At 47.1% G+C, this 26,078-nt stretch overlaps 1 protein-coding gene across 1 annotated transcript in view; it reads right to left on the bottom strand.

Annotated features, from left to right (window-relative positions):
* INTS1 (integrator complex subunit 1) overlaps positions 1 to 26,078 on the bottom strand; it is a 625,364-nt gene that overhangs the window by 275,356 nt on the left and 323,930 nt on the right. The window contains exons 20-23 of the mRNA XM_085629257.1: positions 13,376 to 13,505; positions 10,202 to 10,381; positions 9,783 to 9,932; positions 9,454 to 9,624 (exon numbers count right to left, since the gene is read on the bottom strand). Of these exons, the coding sequence (XP_085485383.1) occupies positions 9,454 to 9,624; positions 9,783 to 9,932; positions 10,202 to 10,381; positions 13,376 to 13,505 (631 nt within the window). The remainder of the gene's footprint in view (positions 1 to 9,453; positions 9,625 to 9,782; positions 9,933 to 10,201; positions 10,382 to 13,375; positions 13,506 to 26,078) is intronic.

The following is a 26,078-nucleotide window of genomic DNA, read 5'->3' as shown; positions in this document are numbered from 1 at the left end:
TGCATATATGTATTTGCAATCGTATTTCAGGGGTCCCCTTTAGGACTTAAGGTGCTAGGGGGTCAACATCATAAGATTAACCAGCTGTTTGCGTTTACCTGTCCTGGAGTGTCTGGGTGCAGAGATGCTGGACGGGTTGGTAGCCTTGCGCGCTACACCATTGGCAAAGTAGGGGGATACCTAGAAACAGAGTGCAGAGGGGGACTTGTGCACAAGTCTGGGAGCTCCCAACGGAGGGCTTGGTTCATCAGGGCCTTGGGAGCACGGGGGCACTGTTGTGTGCGTGGAACCGACCCCGGGAGCTCAGGTGCAGAGGGGTTTGGTTGGCTGTTCCCATGCATCGAAGTTGCTCACGGTTCTTGGTCAGATCTGCAGATGGGGACAAAACAGGACAGCAGGGCCACTCTGGGTGATGGCCTCTCTGGTGCGGGAGTCCCCCGTCGTTAGGTAGGTTATGGTGGTGCTGGTGTCTGGGCTGAACACTAAACAAGTCTTGGTTGCTGTATGGGGTCAGGTACCATGGGCATTGATGGAGGGCGGCTCCCGGGGGTCCTTGTGTCTCCAAACTTTGTTGGGTGACGGATCTGACCTTCTGGAACAGGATGTGTGCCATGTCATGGTTTCACATTTATTTGCATCATTTCAGTCAGCCGACAAAGGCAGTCTGCAGGAGTTTGGTGGTAGGTACCTTAGGGTGGTACAATCCATGCTGCAGCCTTCAAGGACCTTCTTTAGTACCCTTGCCCTAGATACCAGGTGTACCATTTATTAGGGACTTACAGACGTTGCTAAAGGTCTTGCCAACTGGGGTACTTTTTGAAGAGTAACCTTGTTTTACGGAAACAGCACAGGTACTAGAGACCGGTTTAGTAGGAACCCAGTACACTTCAGTCAAAATTGCATCAAATACCAGGCAAAACGTGGGGGTGACCATGTCAAAAAGGGGAATTTTCCTACAGGAGGTACTGATTCCTTTTATAGATCGGGCTTAGTGTTTCCAGGATGAAACATGTCTCTTCTTTCTCCGTTTCCATCTGCTACCTTTTTCATAACCACATGGCATGTGGAGATATCATCCAGGGAGATGACGTCAAGGGATAAGATTCTATCTTCTACAGAAGAGAACCCGTCTCAGCGTCTTCAACAACATTTCCTCCTGTGGGTCGTCAAACCCAAATTACTCAAGATGGGCGGTGAAAAAAAACCCTTCCTCCCCCATGTATGTGTCCTGAGCTGCCCAAGGTGTTCCCTCCTGTTCTGTCAAGATGAGCTTCTGTGTAGGCTTTCTAACCCCTACTGTTTTGCTTCCTTCAGAGGTGGGATGGTTTCCCCGAAAGCCATATTTTTCTTCAATAAATTCTCTCTCTCTGCCTCTAATGCCCCCTTCTTTCTCTGACATTTCTAGAATGCAAACCACTAGATGGCGGAATTGTGTAAAGCATGTGAATGTTGAATAGATATCATGTTGCAAAACAAGTGCTTACCTTGGACATTTCTCTATTTTCTTTTCTAACTTTTAGCATTTTACAAGTACACCTTTGAATCACTGGTAAAAGGGCTGTTTATGATTCCCCAACACTACCCTTCTCCTTTACCTCCTTCTGCCTAGTATAGAGTGCCAACCTTGCGTTACTGTTTGAGGTTATAACCCCCCCATGTTTGGGATGATTTCCTGAAAGCAAAGGACAAGGGGACTCTGACCCTTCCCACTGTGCTATATATATCTGGTGCCTTTGAGTTTGTGGATCATACATTCGTCCTCTAAAGAGTAACGGTCCATAAAGTTCAGGGTTATAGAGATATCTCCTACTTGCAGACATTCGTGATAGAGATACCACTGAGTAATACAAAACTGTTCTCCAGAGCCTCTATTACTAGGAAGACTACGTTATAAATTGGCAATAACACTTATAATTAATCTCTCTATTCCATCTATTACCCAGCTTAAAAACCCTAAATTTCCAACACCTCATCTTTTGTGTACTAAAAAACCTTGTGAAAAGTAAGAACTGATCCCAATGTAATCGCAAGACTTCCAATATTAGGGGTGAACATGGGCCTCTGACCTCTGAAAACTAATGTGGGTGTTGGACTTGGCCCTTTTTGAAGGGTCATCCCTAAACTTTTTGCCTTCCTCCTGTATTTTTTCTGACCTGTTGTTGGCTGTTTTATGACTCTGGGCACCTTACCACTGCTGACCAGTGCTAAGGTGCATATGCTCTCCCTATGGTAAAATGTATACATTGATTGGTGTCCATGTTTGGCTTATTCGGTTTACTATCAGCCCCTAGTAAAGTGCACCAGGAGTGCCAGGGCTTGTAAATGCGAATGCTGCTGGTGGGCCTGCAGCGCTGGTTGCGCCACCCACAGAAAGCGGCCTAGTAAAATGTGTCTAGGTTCTGCCACCGCAGACCCTGTGCGCGGTCCGGGACCGTCGCGCTGACTGCGCAAGTGCCCCCACTTGCCAGTCCCTAAACCTTCCCTTACCTACATATTAGCCACCCCTCTGGTAGGCCCAAGGGCAGGGTGCATTGTAGGCATAAGGTAAGACATGCCCTGGTGTGTGTGGCATGTCTTAGTAGTGAATTACAGCCCTTTCCGTTCTTCACTATTGAAGGCTACCTGCTCTCCATAGGCCAGAATGGGCTGCTGGGATCACGCCAACGCTGTGACCCCAGTGGACTCAGAGAGCATGGTAGAGTGCCAAGTTTAGTATGCCTGAACTCAGAATAATAAAATACTTCTTGTAGTCAAGTTTATTTTAGTATCCTGGGTTTGTAAATACTACTTTTAGAAAGTTAGTATTTACTGACCTGACCAGCTCAGTCCGCCTCTGCTGTGTGTATGTGTTCTGCCTGGCAACAGTAAGGAGCAGGGTTGGGGAATCCCCAGAGACAGGTTGGCTGCCAGGTGGTGGGTAGAGAGGTGACACCTGGATGGGTGGGAGGAGTACACCTTGACTCTTGAATAGACCTGTGCTCTGCCACCACAAAGCCGGCGCCACCCCCTGTGGGGCGGCTGATGTCTCTGCCCTGCTGCTGAAAGGAAAGAGCAGAGTCACCATAACAAAGTGCTCCAGAACTGGACTGAGCCAGGCCTAGGCCCCCTGGCGCTAAAGAACAAAAGAATCATGGTATAAAAGTAGGAGCCTGGCTCCTAAGAAATCAGAATCCTGTTTACCACAAAGAACCTCTGCCCGACTAAAAGGAGAAGAAGACGCTGGAGGAGCTGGCCTGCTGCTTGCCTTGCTGAGAAAGGAGAGGAAGAGACTTACTGAAAAGACTTTGCTACTTTGTGCTTGAACATTCCCCAAGGGCTTGATCTGAGCTTGCCCCCTGAACTGAACCCCAGGACCAGTGGGTTCTCTGTGCTTCTTGCTCGTCCTCCAGTTCGAGCCGTGTGTGCATCCCGCCGGAAAAGAGACTGCGCCCCTCATCGCCCCTCCTAGGGCCGTGACACTCAGGAGCTCGCCTGCCGCAATCCCGTGAGAGCCCCGCTCCGTCCGGAGCCGCTCTCTGTCCCCGGGCCAGGCCGCCTGCACCCCTGTCACCGCCTGCCATTGGAGTGCGCTGAACGCGCTATCACCCCTCCTGCCGGAAGCCGTCCGACGACTGTGATCTACGCCGGGTCATCCAGCTGCACTGACCGTGCCCTGTGACCCCGCTTCGCTATCCCCGGACATCTCAGGCCGCGCCGCCCCCGCTGTGGAGACCCTCCTGCACCGCCGTGCAAAAGGGTCGCTGGCCGCGCCTGCCTACGTGCCCACACCTGCTGATTGAGGACCCAAGAACACTTCCCAAGCTGAGAGTCGCACCGACCTGTGCCGACTCTCCACATCACGAAAGAAGTTCCAGTATCGGGCTCGGGGCCCGCAACGCCTTATTTCCCCGTTCGCAGGAACCGATCTCTGTGAGTACTGGAACTACAAGTAAAGAGACTACGAACTATCCATTTGAAGCTACGAACAACGAACATTTGCCCGCTGTACAACCTGGTGGCATAGCGAAAACGTTATTGGTCTTGTGATAAGTCTGCTGAGATATATATACCTTATTTTTACATAAAGAAACGTATTTTTATATATATCCAAGTCTGGTGTCCGTTTCTGGGGGGATTGATGTATTTACTGTGTGTATGATTGTAAGTGCTTAACCAACAACGCCTGAGGAATCGCCTTGGCTGCTCACGCCACGCACCTAGAGGGTGAGCAAGGGTCATTCAAAAGGGGTTATCCTGCGCCCTGACGTGGAGGAGAGGGTTCCTGCTTGACACAAGGGCAACCTTGCGCCAACCAGAGATCCCCGACTCTAACATTGTTGGCAGCGGTTGGGATTTCGGATTTGCACTTGTAATTTGCATACAGTGAATTATTAATCACCAGATAGTGAGAGCAGACCAAATAACGCAGCCACAGGTTTTCATTTTTGGAACTTTGTTGAGACATCTGCCATTACTGCAACCATGCCTAGCTCACTCTCCGCTGGAAGAGCACTCTCTGTGATTTCTGGAATAGATGAGGTGGATTGGGAGAGACTGGAAGGCTACACGATGGAGCAATTGAAAGGCTACAGTGTAAAATTCCGAGTTCCCCATGCTGGATTCAAGAGGAAGCCCCAGTACACCAAGGCGTTGAGAGCCTGGAAGGAGTCACGAGACCCACAGAATGCGGGGGACATCGTTCCACCCGACAACCTTGGGGAGCCCAGCAGAGTCCTGTCGCCAGAGGAGCTGGCAGACAGGGCAGCAGACAGGGCGCATGCAATGGAGATGGCAAAGTTGGCAGGACAAATAGAAATGGAAAAGCAGAAGTTGGCCTTGGAGGCACAACAACGCCAAATGGATCATGACCTAAAAATGAGGGAGTTGGATCGCAAGATCAAGAGTTTAGACCGCTCTCCCTCTGGTGGCAGCAATATTGAGTTTTACAGTGCTGAGAGAGTAGTACGCACACCCAGAGATGTGGCGCCTGACTTGAAGGAGGGGGTTAACATACACCAGGAGGTTCAAGGGCATGAGGTAGCTCCAGTAGTGCGCAGTATCCCTGAAGGGAATAGGGTAACCGGCGCAGGGGTTCATAGTCCTAGGGGAGGGAGGGACACTCTACTGACTCTAGCTGAGAGGTACAGGGAGAGGGGTTCCCCCAAAATTGAAGTCCTGGTGGGTGAGTGTGAAGACCGCCCAGACGAGTGTGGGTTGTGGGACAGAGACAGTCAGATACTGTCTTGCCAGTCTCAGGAGAATGGTGTGGAGTACGTGTGTGAGGCACTGGATGGTAAGGTGAAGGATAGTTTGGTTAACCCTGCTAGGGGGCTGTGTGATCCAATTGTGGGAGAGCATATTGTAAGTCCCTGTTTTCCAGAGCTATGCCAACACCTGTTGGAGAGTGAGTTCTCTGACCGCAGAGAACTCACATTGGAGGCAGACCTTTTGGTGGATTCCAGAGGGTCTGGAGAGGCATTGGGGAGTGACCCTGTGGGGAGTGGCTCAGGTATCTTCCAACCCAGAGTGGTGGAAGTGGTGCAGAGTAGCCCAGCTAGGTCCCATGGTAGTGGGAGGGGTGTAGGGGCTCACGTCCTGTCTCAGTGGAGAAGGAGTGAGTGTGGGGCTGCGTGCCCCCAGGTGCCCGAAACCCAGTCTCAGAGCCTGAATGGTTCTTTAAGGGAACACCAGGCGGGGAGCCTAGGCTGTCCTGATGGGCCGCCCGTTGAGGGGGATCCCCTAGTGTCTGGTGAGCTGGGAGTGTCTGTAAGCAGGCCTCCATCAGTTCTGGTGTCTGGCAGTACCGCTCCAGTTGGGAGGGTGCAGAGGTCCAGATTGAGGGGTGAGAGGGGGAAAGAGTCCCCAGTGGAAGAACCAGTGGGTCAGGGGCCAGCCAGAAGGGCTGCGTCCCCCGTGAGTGACCATGGTGACACCACTTCTGTCCTGGGGGACCTTCAGGCACTGTCAGATGGACAGGGGTCGGGAGATCAGCGCCAGGCAGACTGTCGCACGACACAGGAGTTATGTGTCACCCTCAGGGGGGGCATGCGTGCTCCCCGGGAAGTCCTGGTGCACCAGGCGAGCGTTCAACCGCATGGGTTGGTCCCAGGGTTGGGAAGCCAGGTTCAGGTGTTGTCTGACCTGGAGGGTGGGACTACTGTAATCAGTGTCCAGACCCATGTTGCTTCTGGGGGTACCACGCCAGTTGGGAGTGGGCAGTACTCTGGAAGGGGGTGCAGAGGGAGGGAGTCCTCGCCTCTGACCCCGGCCCAACTGACGGGTTTAGACCCTAGGTTGGAGGGCCAGGTTCAGGGTGTCCCCCCGGACCTGGACGCCCAGTTGCAGGATAGAACACCTGAACTGGTGGGCGAATTGCGCAGGACACCTGCCCCAGGTGCCCTGGCAATTCTGGAAGGGGGTACCACTCCAGGTGGGAGGGTACAGAGCCCCAAGGAGGAGGACCAGGTGTGGGAGAGGCCACCCCAGTCTTGGGTCCAGCCGCCGGGTACAGTCCTGGGGCTGGTGGGTCAGTGCCAGGATGTCATACCTGACCTGACAAGGGGGAGAATGGACAAAGGGTGCCAAGCACCTGTGGCTACTGCCCCCCGCTCCCTGACGCCACAGAGGATTGAGAGCCCTGAGAGGCATACGGCCTGGGTCTCATCCCTGACTACTGTCAGTGGCCACTGTAGCATTTTGCTGTCTGTCTGTTGGGACACACCTGTGGGCCAGTTAAGGTTAGGTGCTGCACAGGTGGTGTCCACATGTGAGGAGAAGGGTTCCCCATGGATTGGCTTGGTGGGCCCTGAGAGTATGGACAGAGGGAGTCCGATAGGTTCAGATTGGCGTAGAAATGGAGTCTGCCCCTGCAGTTGCGGGCCAGGTCCTTGTTCTATCGCCCCAAGCAGGGAAGACCATCATGGTGGTGATTGGTCTACCCTGCGTTTTGGCTGGAAGGGGGTTGTGTTGGACTTGGCCCTTTTTGAAGGGTCATCCCTAAACTTTTTGCCTTCCTCCTGTATTTTTTCTGACCTGTTGTTGGCTGTTTTATGACTCTGGGCACCTTACCACTGCTGACCAGTGCTAAGGTGCATATGCTCTCCCTATGGTAAAATGTATACATTGATTGGTGTCCATGTTTGGCTTATTCGGTTTACTATCAGCCCCTAGTAAAGTGCACCAGGAGTGCCAGGGCTTGTAAATGCGAATGCTGCTGGTGGGCCTGCAGCGCTGGTTGCGCCACCCACAGAAAGCGGCCTAGTAAAATGTGTCTAGGGTCTGCCACCGCAGACCCTGTGCGCGGTCCGGGACCGTCACGCTGACTGCGCAAGTGCCCCCACTTGCCAGTCCCTAAACCTTCCCTTACCTACATATTAGCCACCCCTCTGGTAGGCCCAAGGGCAGGGTGCATTGTAGGCATAAGGTAAGACATGCCCTGGTGTGTGTGGCATGTCTTAGTAGTGAATTACAGCCCTTTCCGTTCTTCACTATTGAAGGCTACCTGCTCTCCATAGGCCAGAATGGGCTGCTGGGATCACGCCAACGCTGTGACCCCAGTGGACTCAGAGAGCATGGTAGAGTGCCAAGTTTAGTATGCCTGAACTCAGAATAATAAAATACTTCTTGTAGTCAAGTTTATTTTAGTATCCTGGGTTTGTAAATACTACTTTTAGAAAGTTAGTATTTACTGACCTGACCAGCTCAGTCCGCCTCTGCTGTGTGTATGTGTTCTGCCTGGCAACAGTAAGGAGCAGGGTTGGAGAATCCCCAGAGACAGGTTGGCTGCCAGGTGGTGGGTAGAGAGGTGACACCTGGATGGGTGGGAGGAGTACACCTTGACTCTTGAATAGACCTGTGCTCTGCCACCACAAAGCCGGCGCCACCCCCTGTGGGGCGGCTGATGTCTCTGCCCTGCTGCTGAAAGGAAAGAGCAGAGTCACCATAACAAAGTGCTCCAGAACTGGACTGAGCCAGGCCTAGGCCCCCTGGCGCTAAAGAACAAAAGAATCATGGTATAAAAGTAGGAGCCTGGCTCCTAAGAAATCAGAATCCTGTTTACCACAAAGAACCTCTGCCCGACTAGAAGGAGAAGAAGACGCTGGAGGAGCTGGCCTGCTGCTTGCCTTGCTGAGAAAGGAGAGGAAGAGACTTACTGAAAAGACTTTGCTACTTTGTGCTTGAACATTCTCCAAGGGCTTGATCTGAGCTTGCCCCCTGAACTGAACCCCAGGACCAGTGGGTTCTCTGTGCTTCTTGCTCGTCCTCCAGTTCGAGCCGTGTGTGCATCCCGCCGGAAAAGAGACTGCGCCCCTCATCGCCCCTCCTAGGGCCGTGACACTCAGGAGCTCGCCTGCCGCAATCCCGTGAGAGCCCCGCTCCGTCCGGAGCCGCTCTCTGTCCCCGGGCCAGGCCGCCTGCACCCCTGTCACCGCCTGCCATTGGAGTGCGCTGAACGCGCTATCACCCCTCCTGCCGGAAGCCGTCCGACGACTGTGATCTACGCCGGGTCATCCAGCTGCACTGACCGTGCCCTGTGACCCCGCTTCGCTATCCCCGGACATCTCAGGCCGCGCCGCCCCCGCTGTGGAGACCCTCCTGCACCGCCGTGCAAAAGGGTCGCTGGCCGCGCCTGCCTACGTGCCCACACCTGCTGATTGAGGACCCAAGAACACTTCCCAAGCTGAGAGTCGCACCGACCTGTGCCGACTCTCCACATCACGAAAGAAGTTCCAGTATCGGGCTCGGGGCCCGCAACGCCTTATTTCCCCGTTCGCAGGAACCGATCTCTGTGAGTACTGGAACTACAAGTAAAGAGACTACAAACTATCCATTTGAAGCTACGAACAACGAACATTTGCCCGCTGTACAACCTGGTTGTATAGCGAAAACGTTATTGGTCTTGTGATAAGTCTGCTGAGATATATATACCTTATTTTTACATAAAGAAACGTATTTTTATATATATCCAAGTCTGGTGTCCGTTTCTGGGGGGATTGATGTATTTACTGTGTGTATGATTGTAAGTGCTTAACCAACAACGCCTGAGGAATCGCCTTGGCTGCTCACGCCACGCACCTAGAGGGTGAGCAAGGGTCATTCAAAAGGGGTTATCCTGCGCCCTGACGTGGAGGAGAGGGTTCCTGCTTGACACAAGGGCAACCTTGCGCCAACCAGAGATCCCCGACTCTAACAGTGGGAAAACCAATGAATGACCTGCTGATTAACTGTTTCCCAGACCCCATATTAAACTAGTGACCAGATGTGTCCCTACATAATTTCACTTCAACCTTCAAAGCACTACTTCTTCTCAGACAACACAATCATTGTGCACAGGCAGTTTTTTTTGATCAAGCATATGTGCCTCCAAAGGTGATCTGCCAACTATAAACATCCTCAAGGCTCACAGATACCTACATACACATACCCTAAACATTCCCCAGCACAAACAGCTTTAAGGGCGCTTGGTATTTTTACCTGCTGCAAAGCCATAGCAGTAGTTCCTCTGACACTGTTAAATAAGGGAAGCCTAGGCAGGTCTTTCAGCAGCCACTGGTAAGCCTGTAGCATCTCTACATCTTCAGAGTCTTCTTCCATGGGCTGCTCCTTCTCCTCCCCACCGCCTTCTGAAAGGACTAGGCACAAGCCCTGCAACGAAAAAGAAAAAAATACCTAATAAACAAAGAAGAACCACTGCATAACCCTACAGCGTTCCCAGAAAGTGAAAGTCTGGAAGAAAAAACAAGTTTGCAATTCCATAAATCTATCGAGTGACTAATAATCCCTTAGGCAGCAGTCATGGTTACCTTCATAGCAAGAATACGTGCAGACACTTGTGAGGAGCTGAGACGTCGCAGAAAGTAGTCGAGCACCTCGCACGTTGTCTGCTCATCTGCTTTTGGTCCCAGAAGGAGGTCCTGAAGGCGTCCTAGAAGCTGCCGCTGTTTTTGCTGCCTCTGAAAGGAAACATTTAACTCTGTCAAATATTACTGTGAGCAGCACCATTGTTCTCATTGAAGTGCCGAGTGCATCTGATATTATCCAAACACTAACATAACTGTGTCAAAAAAACAGCTCCACCTTCCAACCATCAGTGAGCTGATTCACTGCAGAGAAATGTAAGCAGAAGACGGTCAATCCTCTGGACAGCCATGTGCCGCCTACTTGCAAACGGAAGACCAAACAATTCTTGAGACAAAGTACCGGTATTTGCATCCCTACTCACCTGTCGTTTCTTTGCACGTTGCTCTTTACTCTCTCCTTCCTCTTCTTCCTCACCAGAAGCAGATTCATCTGCAGCATCATGCAGCAAAAATTCACACAAGCACTGTACAGGCAGCACATCCAAGGACCCCTCACTAGACTGTACCAAGTCCGCCAGCCAGGGCATGGACTGCGATGAGGCCTGAGGGAGAAGAGTCAATTTGCAGACAGTAAACACACAGTAAAAGCAGAAGAGAAAAATCAGCTCTATGAATCATTATGCATGCTTTTCTGATATTTCTTATTCAGCCATGTCCAATTCCTGCATCTCTAACATCTTTTAATGATTTTAAAAGCAAACCATATGACATGTAGAGGAGCTGTGAGGATCTCCGGACATTCCTGACCAGAATATAGTCACTTGCTTGGTCTCTTTCTCAAAAGGATTTGAATGTACTGCAGAGACGTGCATTTTTCTTTGTTGCACCCTGCTTGTACACAGACAAACTAAAGTGCATGCATCCGCACATCTGTAGCCATAGAGGGCTGTTTCTCCGCTTGTCACTCAAAATCATATAAGTAGAGGTCTGCTTTCATTGTATTGTAGTCTTTTGTAACTTCGATAACTGGAATCGGAGATGAAAATCTCTGAATGAAAAAGTAACTATGCTTTTGCATAGGCAACCACTAATTGATTTATCTTGCTGATGTAAAAACTGGCACAGATGTTATTCTGAGATCGAAATAGCACCAAATTTTGAAATAAACTATCTATCAAAGGAGGCTATTTTAGAAATCACGCATTTCCACAGAGCTCCTATGCTCTCTAGGGTAGAAATCTTCTAAAGCCCAAAGCCTACTAAAAAAAAGATAATCTGTAATTCTTTTGTGGAATTTTCCAACAACAGAAAAATATTCTTTATATTGTGACCTTAGAAAGGATACATACTTAAGAACTTGGTTATTATGCACATTAGTATCGCTTGTGGGAGCCGGGGCACGGTAAACTCAGTCTACCATCAAATGAAATGTGGAGATGAATGAAACTCAGAGAGAAGTGACTTTAGTATAAAATGCAAATACTCAGCAAATTATTCAATAACCTGTCAAAATTGCACTGATTTTAATTAATCTGCAAATAAACTTACAACTAGCTTTGTACAGTTTAGGGAAAGTGACCTGGCACGGGGGGACTAGGTAGCAGAAACCCAGTGCACTTCTGTCAACACTGCATCAGAGACCAGGCAAATAGTGGGGAGGGACCAGGTAAAAAAGGGGCACTTTCCTACAGTTTCCGACCCAGAGCGAAGAATTCTCACTCTAAATATAGGATTATACCTTTCTCCCAGTGAAGATTCCAAGGTGCTTGACTGGGGAACGGTTCAAAAGAACCCTAATATGATAGTTGCTAGGGCCAGGAACCCACAGCTTTCCTCCTCTTCAGACAAACAACGTATCCTTTCTATCATAGTCCAGTAAAAAGTGGCATCATGAGAAAACAAGTTTAGAATAAAGGCTCTACTGATGGGGAAACAGCGCACCTCTAGGTTATGGCTCAGACAGTCAGTAATAGAGGTATTCAAATACTATTCTGAACAAGCCTGGCATTCTTGAATATGCCCAGATCAAACATCTTTTTAAGTTTGTGGGTCATTTTCTTCAGAATTAAACAAAGTTCCTTAAAGACAAACCTTGCTATGCACAACACCTCTAAAGCTGGTGCCAAACTGACAAAGGGCCACAAGCAAGATGTTTCAGTAAACCAGTGCTGTGGATATGTAAGTCTTTCAGGAATTTGCACAATATTAAAGCTTTGTGAAGAGACAGTTCAAAAAATGGAGCATAGATTGATTTGGTTCATTTGAGGTCCCTTGCTAATCTAACAAAAACAACTCTCCTCTATTTTCATTTCCTCTTGCATTGCAGATGGGCATGTAATTAATGGACAGGCAGTGGTATGCAAACAATCTGTTTTGTATATCAAGATGTAGTTCTATTGTAGGGAATGCCACTAGTTTAGCTCTTAAGCTTAAGTTAGAGCCTATGCAATACTCCACGGCATTATCTCGAGTTTCAGGAAGTTTGTTTATGTGTTAAGCACTACTGAGAATACATATTTTAAGGTGTCTTTAAGGTGTTTACACAGGAATAATATAGCTAGCAATCCTGTTAAAGAAGATCATATTAGTGTTTTAAAAATATATAAACATGAATAGGGGAAAGAGCATGACATTTTTTAGGTTAAAAATACCGCAGAGGAAGAAAAATTTGGAAGTGCATTTTTTTCCTTAGTTATTTATCACAAATCGGATTCTTGGATTCTTTAAACCAATGTACTAAGACTTAATTGCAAAACAGGATGTGCAATTTGTATACCGAAAGTCTGCAGATGGTTGTGCAATTTGCAATGTGACCTACATCTTACTGGACACATCACAAATTGCACATTCGTTGCTGGTCGCAAAATCAACTGTCTAATAAATATTAATTTAGCAGATCACAATATGTGACCCCTTGAAATTGGCAGCGAACAGAGAGATGGTAGCATTCATGATTCTGTGGATCGCGTCCCTGCATTTGCTTTCCCATACGGCAACAAAAATTTTAAGCATCCCAACATGATTCTCGTAGGGGATATTGCTTCCTGGTAGCAGCTTTACCTTTGCGAATCAGATTCCTACCCAGCTAACGTGTTGGTATTTGATCAATGCTTTGTAACTGCAACTGTGGTTACAAACCATTGGCACACGTCACTGCAAAATCACATTTAGGAGGGTTACTCCCCTTTGATGCCCCCTTCTGTGATTTGTTACTGTTTTTGTGAGTTAGAAGGCTTTTACAACTCACAAATACAGGTTTGTATATTTAAAAAAAAAACTCTTCTGCAGTTGCCAATTTTGCAATGTTTCTATATGCAGAGTTTTCGACCGCAAAACTGTTCTGTACATGGAGACCTGTGTCAAGATAAACCACTGCCTCTAAATCAAAGTTTGGCCTGACAATTAAAGTAACTCTAGAGCAGAACCTAGAGGCTTAATGTCCAATTCTGTGACACTGAAATTAGGCAATAAGCTGTTTTTGTAAGATTAACGTCTCATGTTTGGCTATGAGGATTCAATTAAAGAGGGGATTTGGATTACTAATGGATACAAATTCTTGAAAGTAGGCCCAGGACCACATTCACAAGGTAACCCACCTGCCTCTGGATAATGTTCAGCAGGAAGTCTGGATTTCGGCTACGACACAGGAGATGCCCTAATTTCAGTGTCTGATTTAGGGTCTTAATCTGCTCTAGCACTGCAGGTGGAGGTTTGCGAGGAGGCCCCCTAAAAACAGAAAATTGAAAATTACACAGATAGATCAACAATACCAAAAATTGACACAAATCCCAATTCATTAGAAGGATCAAAGCGTAACAAGTAGATGCAAGCTGTTTATTACATTCTTGTAAACAAAGAAGCCACTAATTCAAAGACTATTCTTTTAATTTTGTTCCATTTTTTTGGTCTCCATTCAAAGGTAAAATTGTTAAAGTTGAAACATACCATTTGTTATATGTTATTTATAAATTGTCACAACAAAACATTCTAGAATGTATTTATTTAGCGACCACAGCGCTTCAAACAGAAACTCAGCACTAAACCAAATTTCACAACCTAGGACTAGAACATGGGGTCAATGTAGGAAAGGACCTCTTTCTGTATGCTCACCCCCCACAAGTTTTTGGACTGATGCTGCTGTTTCTTTTTACTGTTTAGTGCACTGGGCCCTGCTGTCCAAGCCGCAATGCATGTGTTCTGGCCCCTAAAGTATATGTATAGTTGGCTAAAACATGATTGGCTCATTTAAAACACATATAAGTTCCTAGTATATGGTACAAGTGGGATCCAGGGCTAAAGATGTAAATGCCACTAATTGTGCTGCCATTACAGTGACAAGCTGAAAATGTGACTCTAGGCCATCACTGCAGCCTAGTTGGGCAGCTGTAGACACGGCAACTTGACATGGCAACATAATCCCTTTTGACAGGTCAAACCCTTTTTAATATTAGTAAGCCACCTCTATGGAAAGCCTGTGTAGCCTACCAGGCAGGGTACTTGGCATTAAAAAAGAAAGGTGTGTGTTTCTTTGTATTTAACATGCCTCAACAGTGAAAGCACAAACTTGCTGTTTTCACTGTGGCGAGGCCAGTGGTCCCATTGGCCAACATGAAGCTTCACTAGCCACTGCATTAAACGTTAACTTACTTTTGAGACCACCAAAGATATTACTCTAAGGCATTAAAATATTTGTTTCTTTAAACAAGTATACCGGACTCATTGTGGAAATCAAATTTAAGGTGACTTTTAATAGAAAGGTGACTTTAGGTAATCACCACTTTGTTGCCCAAATCTTCAATTCCAGAAACTGGAACACAGAGAACTGTGGACCTCCTCCAGCAGGAGTACTATTGGGCAGAGGCCACAGGTTGGCTCAGTGAAACAAATGCCGATCACACCCTTGCATGCCCACTTCTTTGTGTAGACAGGCTGGCATCTCCTCCATAGGGAGAAAACATATTGCAGAACCTGATTTGAAGGAGGAGTGGTTCATAACGCTGGATACGCCACAGGGCTCCTCACACAGGTTGGCAGCGTGCATCATCTTGATTTAGGGTAGAGAGGGGTGTCCTGGGATTGACTGAGACCAAGCCCCCAGGAAATGATGTAAAGCGGGAAGAGTAGCCACGTGGGAACTTTTGACTCATTGGCTAGCAAGTCCTCCCCTCCCACAAATGAGAAGATAAAATAAAAGTGGCATCCCAGATTCAATGTCCTCTGATCACTGGTGGACTGACAAGAAGACGGAAGAAAGACTGACCTCTTGCTCCTTAGACCCAGCAAAGAGAGGCTGCACCAAGGAAGGACTGTACCTGCTAATCTCAAGGGATTGGCAAAGAGGACTGTGCTTGCTATGGCCACGCGTGGAAGAAGAGCTCCAATTGTGCCAGTACAGTGACTCCAAGGGCTGGGTGGCTAGCCCTGTTCAGCACCGGGGACACAAAAGCTGTGGGAAGCCTGCGATTGTGAGAGCCCAGCTGCCCAGTACTGTCTGCCTGCTGCTGGATGCCGAACTGCCTGCTGAAAGACAGAGTCCTGACCTACCCGAGGTGTCCCTGATTCGCAAGAACTAAAGCCATCATCAAAGTGGAACCGCATTCACCTGTAGACAAGCACTCCAGTGGTAACTGGAGCTGCACTGGACTTCACTGGGGTATAGTGATAGATCAAGTCCTGAGGCAACCCCTGAAGTTCGTGGACAGCTGGGTGGCCCCAGGAACCCTCACCACATCTCTTCCACAACTCCAGCATCTTCGGCATCCTTAGCATCTACTCAGCATCCTCTGCATCATGACTACTTCTGTGCTGGAACCATAACCCTGGTGAAATCTTCTGTGAGGACTCAGACTGTTGGACCCGACAAGTAATTGTATCCATGTACTGAAGTGGTCCCAGTGACTGGCTTCCAATCGGCTATGACCAGTCCAAGAGAGGATTGGTAGTTGTTCTAGCCCTCTGGCTCATGAACAGCAACACAGAACATAAAGATTTATTGGAAGTTAAAAGAATTCACTTATCTTATCAAAACCAGATCTCCAGTTCCCTTCAATAGACTTTTGTTGTTTTGGTATCTAATTTAAGATAAAAAATACGCTATTTGTCTCAAATTGGTGCTAGATTTTTAGTGTGTTATGCTTTTTACTTACCCGTTGTTTTTAATGACTAACCTTATGCTATTTGGTGTGTAATAACTAGAAAATAACTGCTTACCTAACATATAGTGTGTGTATAGCTTTCTCAGTGCATCTTTGGTTGCCTAAACACATGCAAGTAGGTAAATGGACTGATTAACTTGAAAACTGAAGCAACTTTGGGTATAAATTTCGGATTGGTTCTCATTATAACCATGTCTTTATGGATTTGTAGGTATGGTTCTCGTAAAGGTAAACCTTGTATCTTACTTACTCTGTATAAGGAAGGGATTGCTATAAGGAAAATGCCCTTTTATGTATAGTGCTTTATGCCTTGCTTGAAAGGGTGATTTAATTAAACCTGTTTGCACTACGTTAAGCTTCTAGACCGGAGGTGTTACTGTTGAAGGAGGCTTAACCTTTGTCACCCCTTCTGGGAAATGTTGAATAGATACAAATATACAGGGAGAACACCCATGCTTTTTCAGACAAGTCCTGTTGTGAAATCACAAGTCTGGTCTCTTGCATTCACTGGAAGAATTTAAGAAAAAGCAAGAGACTTCTCAGTGCCAGTTTAATGGAAGTTTGTTTTTAACTCTGTTGGATCCGAATCACAGTAGGTTCCTTTTAGCATCATTCTTCGGCTACTATGACCCTGGGTTCCTCTTGCTCTGACAGTGTGTCCAAAAATTAGAAAAAAGGGCCATTGTGTGCGCATCTTTAATTAATAGTTTGTTTAATAAGTCAGGGTTTATTACGTCTCATTGTACAAGTTTTGTATTGTCTACAATACACCATACAGAGCTGGTTTTGGGTCAGCCCCTTGCTCGTGATTGGATTGTGTTATTGTTGGTCGCCGTTCCATTCTCCTTAGTTAATGGCTTTCTGTCCTATTATTATGTTTTGTCCCGTCCCATTTCTGGTTAATCGTGTTTCTGATTGGTTGACTTGTATCCTTCCATAGCTTACATGTGGGGACTATTTTTAGGTCGAGCCTACCAGACAGTGCACCTGTCCGGTTGAAAAAGACATTCTCAGCTTATCAAAAACTTACAGTAGGCTTAAAGGTAATCTGTTGCTTCGCCTTATTGTCACTCATTTGCTTGTATCTTACTTAATGACTTGCCTTGTTCCTTTTGTGTTTGACCCTGCCCTGGAGCATAACCTCTTTACTTGTGTCCTTCAACTTTTCACAGTTAATGAATTACTTTTTTCTTTCTGCTTAAGCACTCCATGAGAGTACACATTTTCCAGTTTTCCTCCTTGCGTCTTTCTCTCCCGCCACTCTGTGTTGTTTCCTCTCTTACATGTACTATAACCAACCTCACACCCAGAGTAACCACCGATGAGCGCCGCTTGTGTAGACTCTGGATTTCGTGTCTACTGTGTGGGCTCCTTGCCTCTGTATTTTAGTCATTCACAGCTCCAAGGTGACTCTCCGATCCACCTAGCTCTTACCAGAACACCCTTACTTATCGCTCAACATAGTGACAATACAGTTCAGAGATACCATTGTCGGCCTATTACCCAGCCCAGCCACTTTCCAAGAATACTTCAAAGCGGAACGACATTGTTTCAGCTTTCAAAAATCTGTTTCTCATACGCTAATAGGGTTCAGCCGGCGCCAATTCAACTAAACATGGCGAATAAGGAACCCAGGGCACAATACAAAAAAATCAAAAGCTGAACCCTTTCTGTCGGACTCGCCAATCAAAGCTGACTTTAAAATGGCGGATTGGCCCACGCGAACCAACGGGGAAAGTCCGGCACAAACTGCTATACCCACTAACCCTCCCACTGAACAACGGGCTAGGTCCCTACTATAGCCCTACAGCCCCCTGGTAAAAGGAGCCAACCATTATATCCCCTATCCCTCAGGATGATGCAACGGCCTCCATAAGGGAAACTGCTCCACACCTGAGCTGCCGCAACAATCAGGAGTCAGCGATCTCGGGGCTTGGCGCCTGACCCCAATATGGCCGCACAAACATTCACCTTAATGACTGACATGCAAAGTCTGTATCTGCCCAGTGCCTGACCCATTATACCTCGCCTTTCAACAACCTCCTAGGAGTCACCCTCAGCCCTATGCTCCGGAGAGTCAACAACCAGCCCTAGAGCAACAGCACAAAATCTCTCTACTACTCGCACTTTCCCCTCTAAGGAGGGCTCTGGAAACTCTAGTCCACCCCTTCAGCCTACTCCAATCCCGCCTCTGCGAACCACTTAAAACCGCACGGCCCGAACTCCTTCTCGATCAGTTTGCCCCCTAACCTAGCACCCAAAGCGAAAAAAAACTTTAAACAAAAACTGATCAGACAACATCCTGAATCACTATTCGCGGACATCTATCACTGCGCCTCCAAAGGACAAGTAAAAATGGATCTCATCTTCCACACTGAAAGACCCAAATATGGAACTCCATCCTCAGATCGCAACTCAATATCTCAAAAATGACTAACACTTCCCATAGCTGCAAACTGACTTTCTCAGCCCCTAACCACACTAGGCGAAATGGGAACACACTGCGACCATCTAATCCAATGGCACAGTTCTGATACAAGCCAACAATGAATCTAGAAACCTTTGATGCTCACTTCCCATCCCTCTTGACTTCCCCCTCCCACGCACTCCTCCCCTGCCCGCCCATCCTCCTCTCCCGGAAGAACCCGGCCGCCAACAGAACTCACCCATTATTCCGGTGCACCCTAGTAATAACACATGCCCCCTGCCGTGAGACACCACCCCCAACACTACCAGAGAGAACAAGACCCCTCTACCCCTCTCCGGCAACCACCCTCACCCGACCCCCGCCCTCCATCCCTCCCAACCCACTTCGAACGACCTCAACACAAAGTACGTGACTCCCAACCCTAGTCCCTCATGCAATTTAACACCGACGCCCCAACATGGCCCCCACCTCCCCAACCCCGCCTAGATCCCACACCGACAGCTTACTCACAAAAGGCAACTTAACAACGTTAGGCTCTCTCCCCCAGGTTTAACTTTCCCGCCCAGAACACCCACACCGACAGAGACTGGGCAGCAGCTCACCCTGCATGAAAACCAGATAACAACCATAATCCAGGGTCTTAGTGAAATCCTTACCAACCTCGCCACATCCCTAAAGCCACACCGCTTCCCTTCCTTCCCCCCTCTCTCTCTCTCAACAGAGGCTTTTCAAGACTCCCCACCCGAAAGGGATCTCTACCCCCCCATCTCTAATCAGACACAGAGACCGTAAAGAACTAGAGATGAAACGTCTGCGAGCGAAGCGGCAGCTCTCGCTTCCATGTACGACAATCCTATTACGGCCACCCTCCAATCCAAAATACAGGTGATCACCGGACTGGGAAGAGAACAGGCCCCTCCAAAATCCCCTAGATTCCCGGCCACACGCACTATCATCCCCACGGTCCCCCAAATGAAAAAACCCACAACAGAGATGTCCCCCACAAACTTCATGCTCATAAACTGCAGATCAGCCACCAAGCATGCCACAGAGCTAGTGGAATCCATCCTCGCCCACGACATAGACATAGCATTCATCACCGAGACATGGCTAAATGACTCCTCATTTCCACTCATGGATACTCTTGTCCCCCCCCCCCGGCTTTGTAATCACCAACAAAGATAGAAAAGATCAAAGAGGTGGAGGCATAAAGATAATCCACAAAAACAATATTTCTGTGACGGAAATAGACTCCTTCAACTACAGCACCTTTGAGTGCCTAACCGCCAACCATCAACACTAGCAACAACAAAACACTTATCTGCCATCTTATTTACCATCCCCCGGGCAACACCACCACATTCACTGAACACCTGTCCGACTGATTGCCAACTGCTCTCTCCAAGACACGAACAACCGTTTTCTGGGCGACCTCAATCTACACTGGAATGAAGAAAACAACCTGCTAATCTAGAACCTGAAGGAGCTGCTTCACAGCAACAACCTTACCCAACACTGCTTAGAGGAAACCCACAACAAAGGATCAATCCTAGACGCCATTATCGCCCAGCACGACACTGTCACGATGGACCACACCCTGCCCGTGGACTGCCCCGACCACCACTTAATCTTTTTCCACCTCACTCATCCAATCACACATAAACCCTCCACCCAAGACCCTCCGAAATGGACTAGAAACTTCACTCAGATTAACATGACTGACCTAGAGGGAAGGGTTAACTCTCTCCTCACTGCCTCCACAGATGATCAATCCACAACCGAACTAACCTCCCACTAAACACAAACATGACATCCATTCTAGATCAAGCAGCTCCCTTGAAACTAAAAAAAAACAGGAACATCCCATCCAGTTCTTGGTTCAACACGGACCTTAACAACGAAAGAAGACTACTAAGAGCTACAGAAAGAATATGGAGGAGCAACCCCTCCTCAAGCCTACTCGAACAACTCAAAGCAGCCGAAAGGAAATACAAAAAACACATCAACAGCGAAAAATCCACCTTCTTCTGCGCCGCCCTGGACAACGCAAAAAACAGGCCCAACGAACTGTTCAAAATCATCAGGCAACAAACCTCCAAACCTCGAATACTCCCTACAGGCCTCCAAGGACTTGTGTGAAAACTGCGCCAACTTCTTCGAAGAAAAATCACCAAGATTGAGCTCTCACTGGACATCAACGTCAACCCAGTCTGCAAAAGCCTGCTCCCAGTGACAGTAGATAGTACGCCCAAGCAACCCACAAAAACCTGGAAGTCCTTCAACCCCACCCCGGAAACCGAAATCCACAAACTGATCTCCACCTCCAAACCAGCCTCTCACGTCCTTGACCTGATACCCACCGAACTGACCAAAAAACTGAAACTCTCCATAGCCCCGTTCTGGTGCAAGATCATAAACAGCTCCCTGAGAACCGGCATCATACCTGAATGCCTCTAAGTTGGCCAAGTCACGCCACTACTAAAAAGAAACAAGCCTTGACTCCAAGGAACTGAATAACTTCAGACCCGTCTTCAATCTCCCCCTCCTATCCAAAATCCTTGAAAAATGTGTCCTCCAACAACTGACTCAGCACATGGATAGCATCAACCTTCTTTACCCCCACCAATCGGGTTTTAGAAAAGGCTATAGCACCAAGACCACGATCCTTAACATCACAGACGACAGCCACAAATCCCTCGATACCGACCAATGTTGCCTCCTCATTCTCCTAGGCTACGGTTGATCACCAACTTCTGTACAAGGCTTTACAAGAAAGGGTAGGAGCTGATGAGGTGGTTCTACGCTGGTTCTCCTCCTTCTTACACAGCCGCTCACAAACGATAAAAAAAAAACTTTACCTCCGACCTACACCCCGTCAACAGGGGCGTCCCCCAAGGTTCAATGCTCTCACCTCGAATGTTCAACATATACATGGAACCCCTCACCACCCTACTCAAAAATGCTAACATCCCTTTCCACCTCTATGCAGATGACACCCAGATCTATCTAGAAACCTCCTCCATTAATGACATTCACAGACTAAATGTCACTCTAAAAGAGATCCAACATTGGCTGTAGCTTAATCACTTAAAACTCAACCAAGACAAAACCAAAATACTCCTCATCTCCAACAAAGAAGAGAACCCTCATATTTCAGAATGGCTAAAAGCTTTGGATGCTCTTAACGGCAATCACACTCTGACCCACTCCGTTAAATCATTAGGAATCACCCTAGACTCAAAACTCGACATGGCCAAATACATCAAGAACTCCGCAAAGAGTGCCTTCGTCAACCTAAAGCTACTTAACAAAATAAAACCATTCATCCCAACCAACGACCTCAAACAAGCCACCCAATCACTGGTGCTATTAAGACTCGACTATGGGAATTCCCCCCTCACTGGTCCAACAAAAACTCACCTAGCTCCCCTCAAAACTACTCTCAACGCAGCAGCTAGAATGGTCACTAGAATCAGGATATACGACCACATCTCACCAGCACTCAGAGAACTAAAATGGCTCCTAATCGAACTACGTGCCAGTTTCAGAATTGCCTGCCTCACACACAAAGCCCTGCACACAGGAAAACCTGAGTATTTGGCTGCTAAACTCAAGAGGGCTGGTCAGACAAGGAACCTCAGGAGCTCCAGCTCCCTACTACTCATCCCTATGAAAACACGCGAACAATAAAACTGCCGCACAGTCCTTCGCCGGAAACGCGCCTAAAATCTGGAACGCCAACCCAGTCTGTATCAGGACTATCTCGTCCTTCACAAAATTAAAAAAACACCTATAAGTCCTTTGCCTCAACCACTCCCTCCCGAACGGATAGCCGCCATCTAAACGCAAATCCCTGCTCGTCGTCTGTCCCAGACATTGTAGCTCTAAGACTTACCTCCTCCCTGCTATTTGACCCCTAACTGCTCCTCATCCCCCCCAAATGTTTCAACCCCAAGACAACATGCACTCTATGAGGTTATCTCAGGACTCGCGGACTACCTCAATGCTGCTCAGCACACTTGGACATCCGAACATATATGTAGAATATTGTTTTCTTGTATGAATCTTGCTCAAAAACTGTTGTGAAGCGCTCAGATACCCTCGGGTCAGGCTAGCGCTATATAAAACTCCTTAATAAATAAAAATAAATAAATACTTCCTTCTCCCCCATGGTCTATGTTGTGCGCTCTTGCTTGAATGCACTCCCTGACGTCCGGGTTGCTCTTCCTCGTTAGCTGCAGCTCCCCTCCACTTGCCCACTCCTGATGTTTCCTACCCCATCCGCTCAACCTTACCCACTCCTCCGTTGCCCAACGCACAACCGCAGTCCTATGTTTTGTAATTACATTTTTCTTTAATGTATGCTTTAAAAAGAAAAAAACACTATCCGCCAAATTTAAAAAAATGTAACAATACATTTTGGAAAAAAGGCACTTACTTCATTTTGGAGGTAAGCACACTTGTGTGATGACACATACACATGCATATAAAAACAGCCATTTGTACCTTCCCCCCCCCCTCTTTGCTCATTTCTTACCCAATCCTTATTTGATTACATTTCTTTCATTTCCTGTCTGCTCACACAACACCACTGCTTGAACAATACTCCATTTTTTAATAAAACCTTTAGCTCAGTCCTAGGTGATGTGGAACAGAGCGAACAGGCATAATCAAATGAACAAGTGTAAAGTATTTAGAAGTACCAAAACAGTCAATAAGTAAGAAACACATCTCAATAAAAATCTGACATCAATTTATAAATGTATATTTTTATTATTAACTGGACACCAAAACAACGAAAAAATCTATTGACGGAAACCAGAGATTTGATTTTTCAAAGTTAAAATAAATCACTGTACTTCAGTCTTAAGAATGCAATAAAACACTGCAACTAGCTTAGCGGTTTTGAGCCAATGGGCTAGAACGGCTACCGGAACTCTCTTACACAGGCCACCACAAGCTGGGAGCCAATCACAAGGACCACACAGGTTCATCAGGACAGTTACCTGTCGGGTCCAGGAGTCTTAGGGTCTTCACAGTATTTAATCCTTTACTGCGGTCCAGCAAAGAAGCGGTCCTGATGCCAGGGATACAGGATGCTGAAGAAGTACGATGAGTCTTCCTGGGACCACTCTTGGGTTCACAAACACAAGGGGTCTCCTCCAGCCTCAGGACTCTATCTCCCAAGATAGTCCAGTGCAGGTCCAGTCGCAACTGGTCAACTGGCCTCCCGGTTACATCAGTCTCAGCTGTTACTTGCAGGTAACTAAATCTTTCTTGTAGGGGGACCAGGGTCCACTTTGAGTTCAGTCACAGGTCCCAAATACATACGGGGCACCTTGTGTAAGTCAGGACTCGGTCTATCAGGGTGCACATCAGTGTCCATATGCAGGCAAGTGTTCCTGGGCAGTAGGACTCTTGAGGGTGAAGGCATCCTTAGATGGGCCATCTGTGGCCACCCAATGGTAGCCATCCTGCTGGAGGACGTCCCACCAACAGTTCTCTTCCTTCCCTGTTCATGGGAGTGCATCACGCTTCATAGCAGACGCAGACTGTTGTATTGGGGGACTACCGCTGCGGTAGGTCAGAAAGGGATACCAGAGGTTTGGGGAACAAAGTGTTAACTTTCAAAAGTTACCTTTTCCTTAAAAGTTAATTTAAATCTGGCTTCAGCAGTAAGTTGGGTTTAATGCTACAATTAATTTGATAACCCTAAGTACCATATCCAATGGTCCCATATGAAAGTTTACACTTGGCACGTGGGCTTATGAAACTCCATGTTAACAAATGAGGCTACTGGTCTTACTGCACTAAAAACGACAATTGTTATTTTTGTTTGTCAGGACATGTAAGGTATAATTTCAACATATTGTTCTTTTTAATATTAGCACACTGCCTAATGGGCTTATAAGGTCTTCCATAGGGGTGACTTATAGATATTAAAAAGGAAGGTTTGGACCTGGCAAAATGTTCTTTTGCTATTTTGAGTTGGCAGTTTAGAAACTGATTGATTAGGGTGAGATGCCATGCCTAGAGCCATGTTTTCACTGCTACAGTCCACTGGTGACACTTAACTTACTAGCCCTGGGTACCCAAAGTACCATACACTAGGATCTAATAAGTATGTTAACTATGCCAATCAGGGATTATTAGCCCATTGAGCATCAGGGATTATTAGCCCATTGAACATACACGTTTGAGGGGTCAGAGAACATACACTGGGGCCTGGACAGCAGGGCCCAATGCTCTATAAAGACACAAAAACTGCAGCATCAGTCCAAAATTTGTGAGCTGATCATACAAAAAGAGGCACTTTACTACACTCATTGAATCCTTAATTTAGTATTTTCTTTCAGTTTTTCCGCTCACTTTTTTCTTCTCACACTACTGCATGTTATTTTTGTTTGTGTCATTTTGTTTTAGAATGGCCGCCAGCAATGTTGGAACTTAATTAAAGACAGCCACCCATGTGTCGCAAGCCAAAACAAACAAACACTGGCAACACCAATAGCTTACTCTTTTAAAGGTGAGCCCGACTGACTTTGCCAGTGCTTAGAACATCAAGTTATTATAATAATTCAATTATAGGCCACTCATACAAGAACAATCAGATATACAAGAGATTTTGTACTGCAATGTCTTTCATTGTTCGTTCTTCAATGTATGGCATTGACTACGAGCAAAACCAGCAGTATATGTTTCGCCCATAGGCAGAAAATACGCAGGCAGCATCTTATAGATGACTGGGATCACTTTGCCCAAGACTGAATAATTAACACAGGTCTGATTAAGGACATTTTCCACCATACCATTGTAGGAAGCAGGCTCTGTATGTGATATATCAATAATCTGATATATTGTGTTAAGAGTCCAGGAGTTCCCTTATGTAGTGCCAGAGACAGTTCCATGTATTGGGACTACATGATGACCATTGGCTAGCATTGTTTTAATTGATATTAGGTGTTTTGATTTATTCTAACTTGAACATACGACATCATGTTTCCTGCATGTGCATTTTTCCTTGAAGATTTCTTTTGTCTTGAAGTGGGAGTGTTTGCTTTTTACAGCCTTGCCAGGAACAGAACGTGTGGGATGTGCATTTGAAAGCATGAGAGAGAGAAAGGTGTGGAATGTAATTCTCTGTCTCAGAGTGTAGTGTTTTATGCAGTGGTGCTCTAATGTGCATTGTGTTGTACATTGGGAGGTTAAGTGTGTAGTGCTATAGGCAGTGCTGCACAAATGTGCCTTGTGTTGTACATTGGCAAGTATTACACAAGCACACACAAGCAGGCCCCCGAATCACTCAAGTTGTTTAGGCTATTCATGTTTAAGGTTTCTGTACTTTTGGAGACTTTCATAAGCTTCACTAAGATAATGTGTGAGATGCATGCTTTGTTCTTTTCAGGGCAGAGATTGTTGTTGCCAGAGAAATGTGCGGAATGTACAACTCTGTAATGGAGTCAAAATACAGTTTACTGGCCAGTTTCTGTCTTGACCCAGACCCAGACCAGAGCGGTCAGCTCGGTTTTCGTAATAGAAGAAAGGGGGCGAGGTTTTCAGAAACATCTCCTCAGGTTGAGTAAACAGTATTAAAGACGGGAAATCTTGGCGCTCAGATGGGAGCTCGCTGTGGAGCAGACGTGTTGCCACAGGGAACTTTTTTAGGGTCCAGATCGAGGTTTCTGCCTGGCTGTCAAGGGCTCCTCCAGCCAAGTT

Source organism: Triturus cristatus, chromosome 10 (genome assembly GCF_964204655.1).
Source record: "Triturus cristatus chromosome 10, aTriCri1.1, whole genome shotgun sequence".
Lineage (NCBI taxonomy): Eukaryota > Metazoa > Chordata > Amphibia > Caudata > Salamandridae > Triturus > Triturus cristatus.
This window is presented reverse-complemented; position numbering and strand designations above follow the sequence as displayed.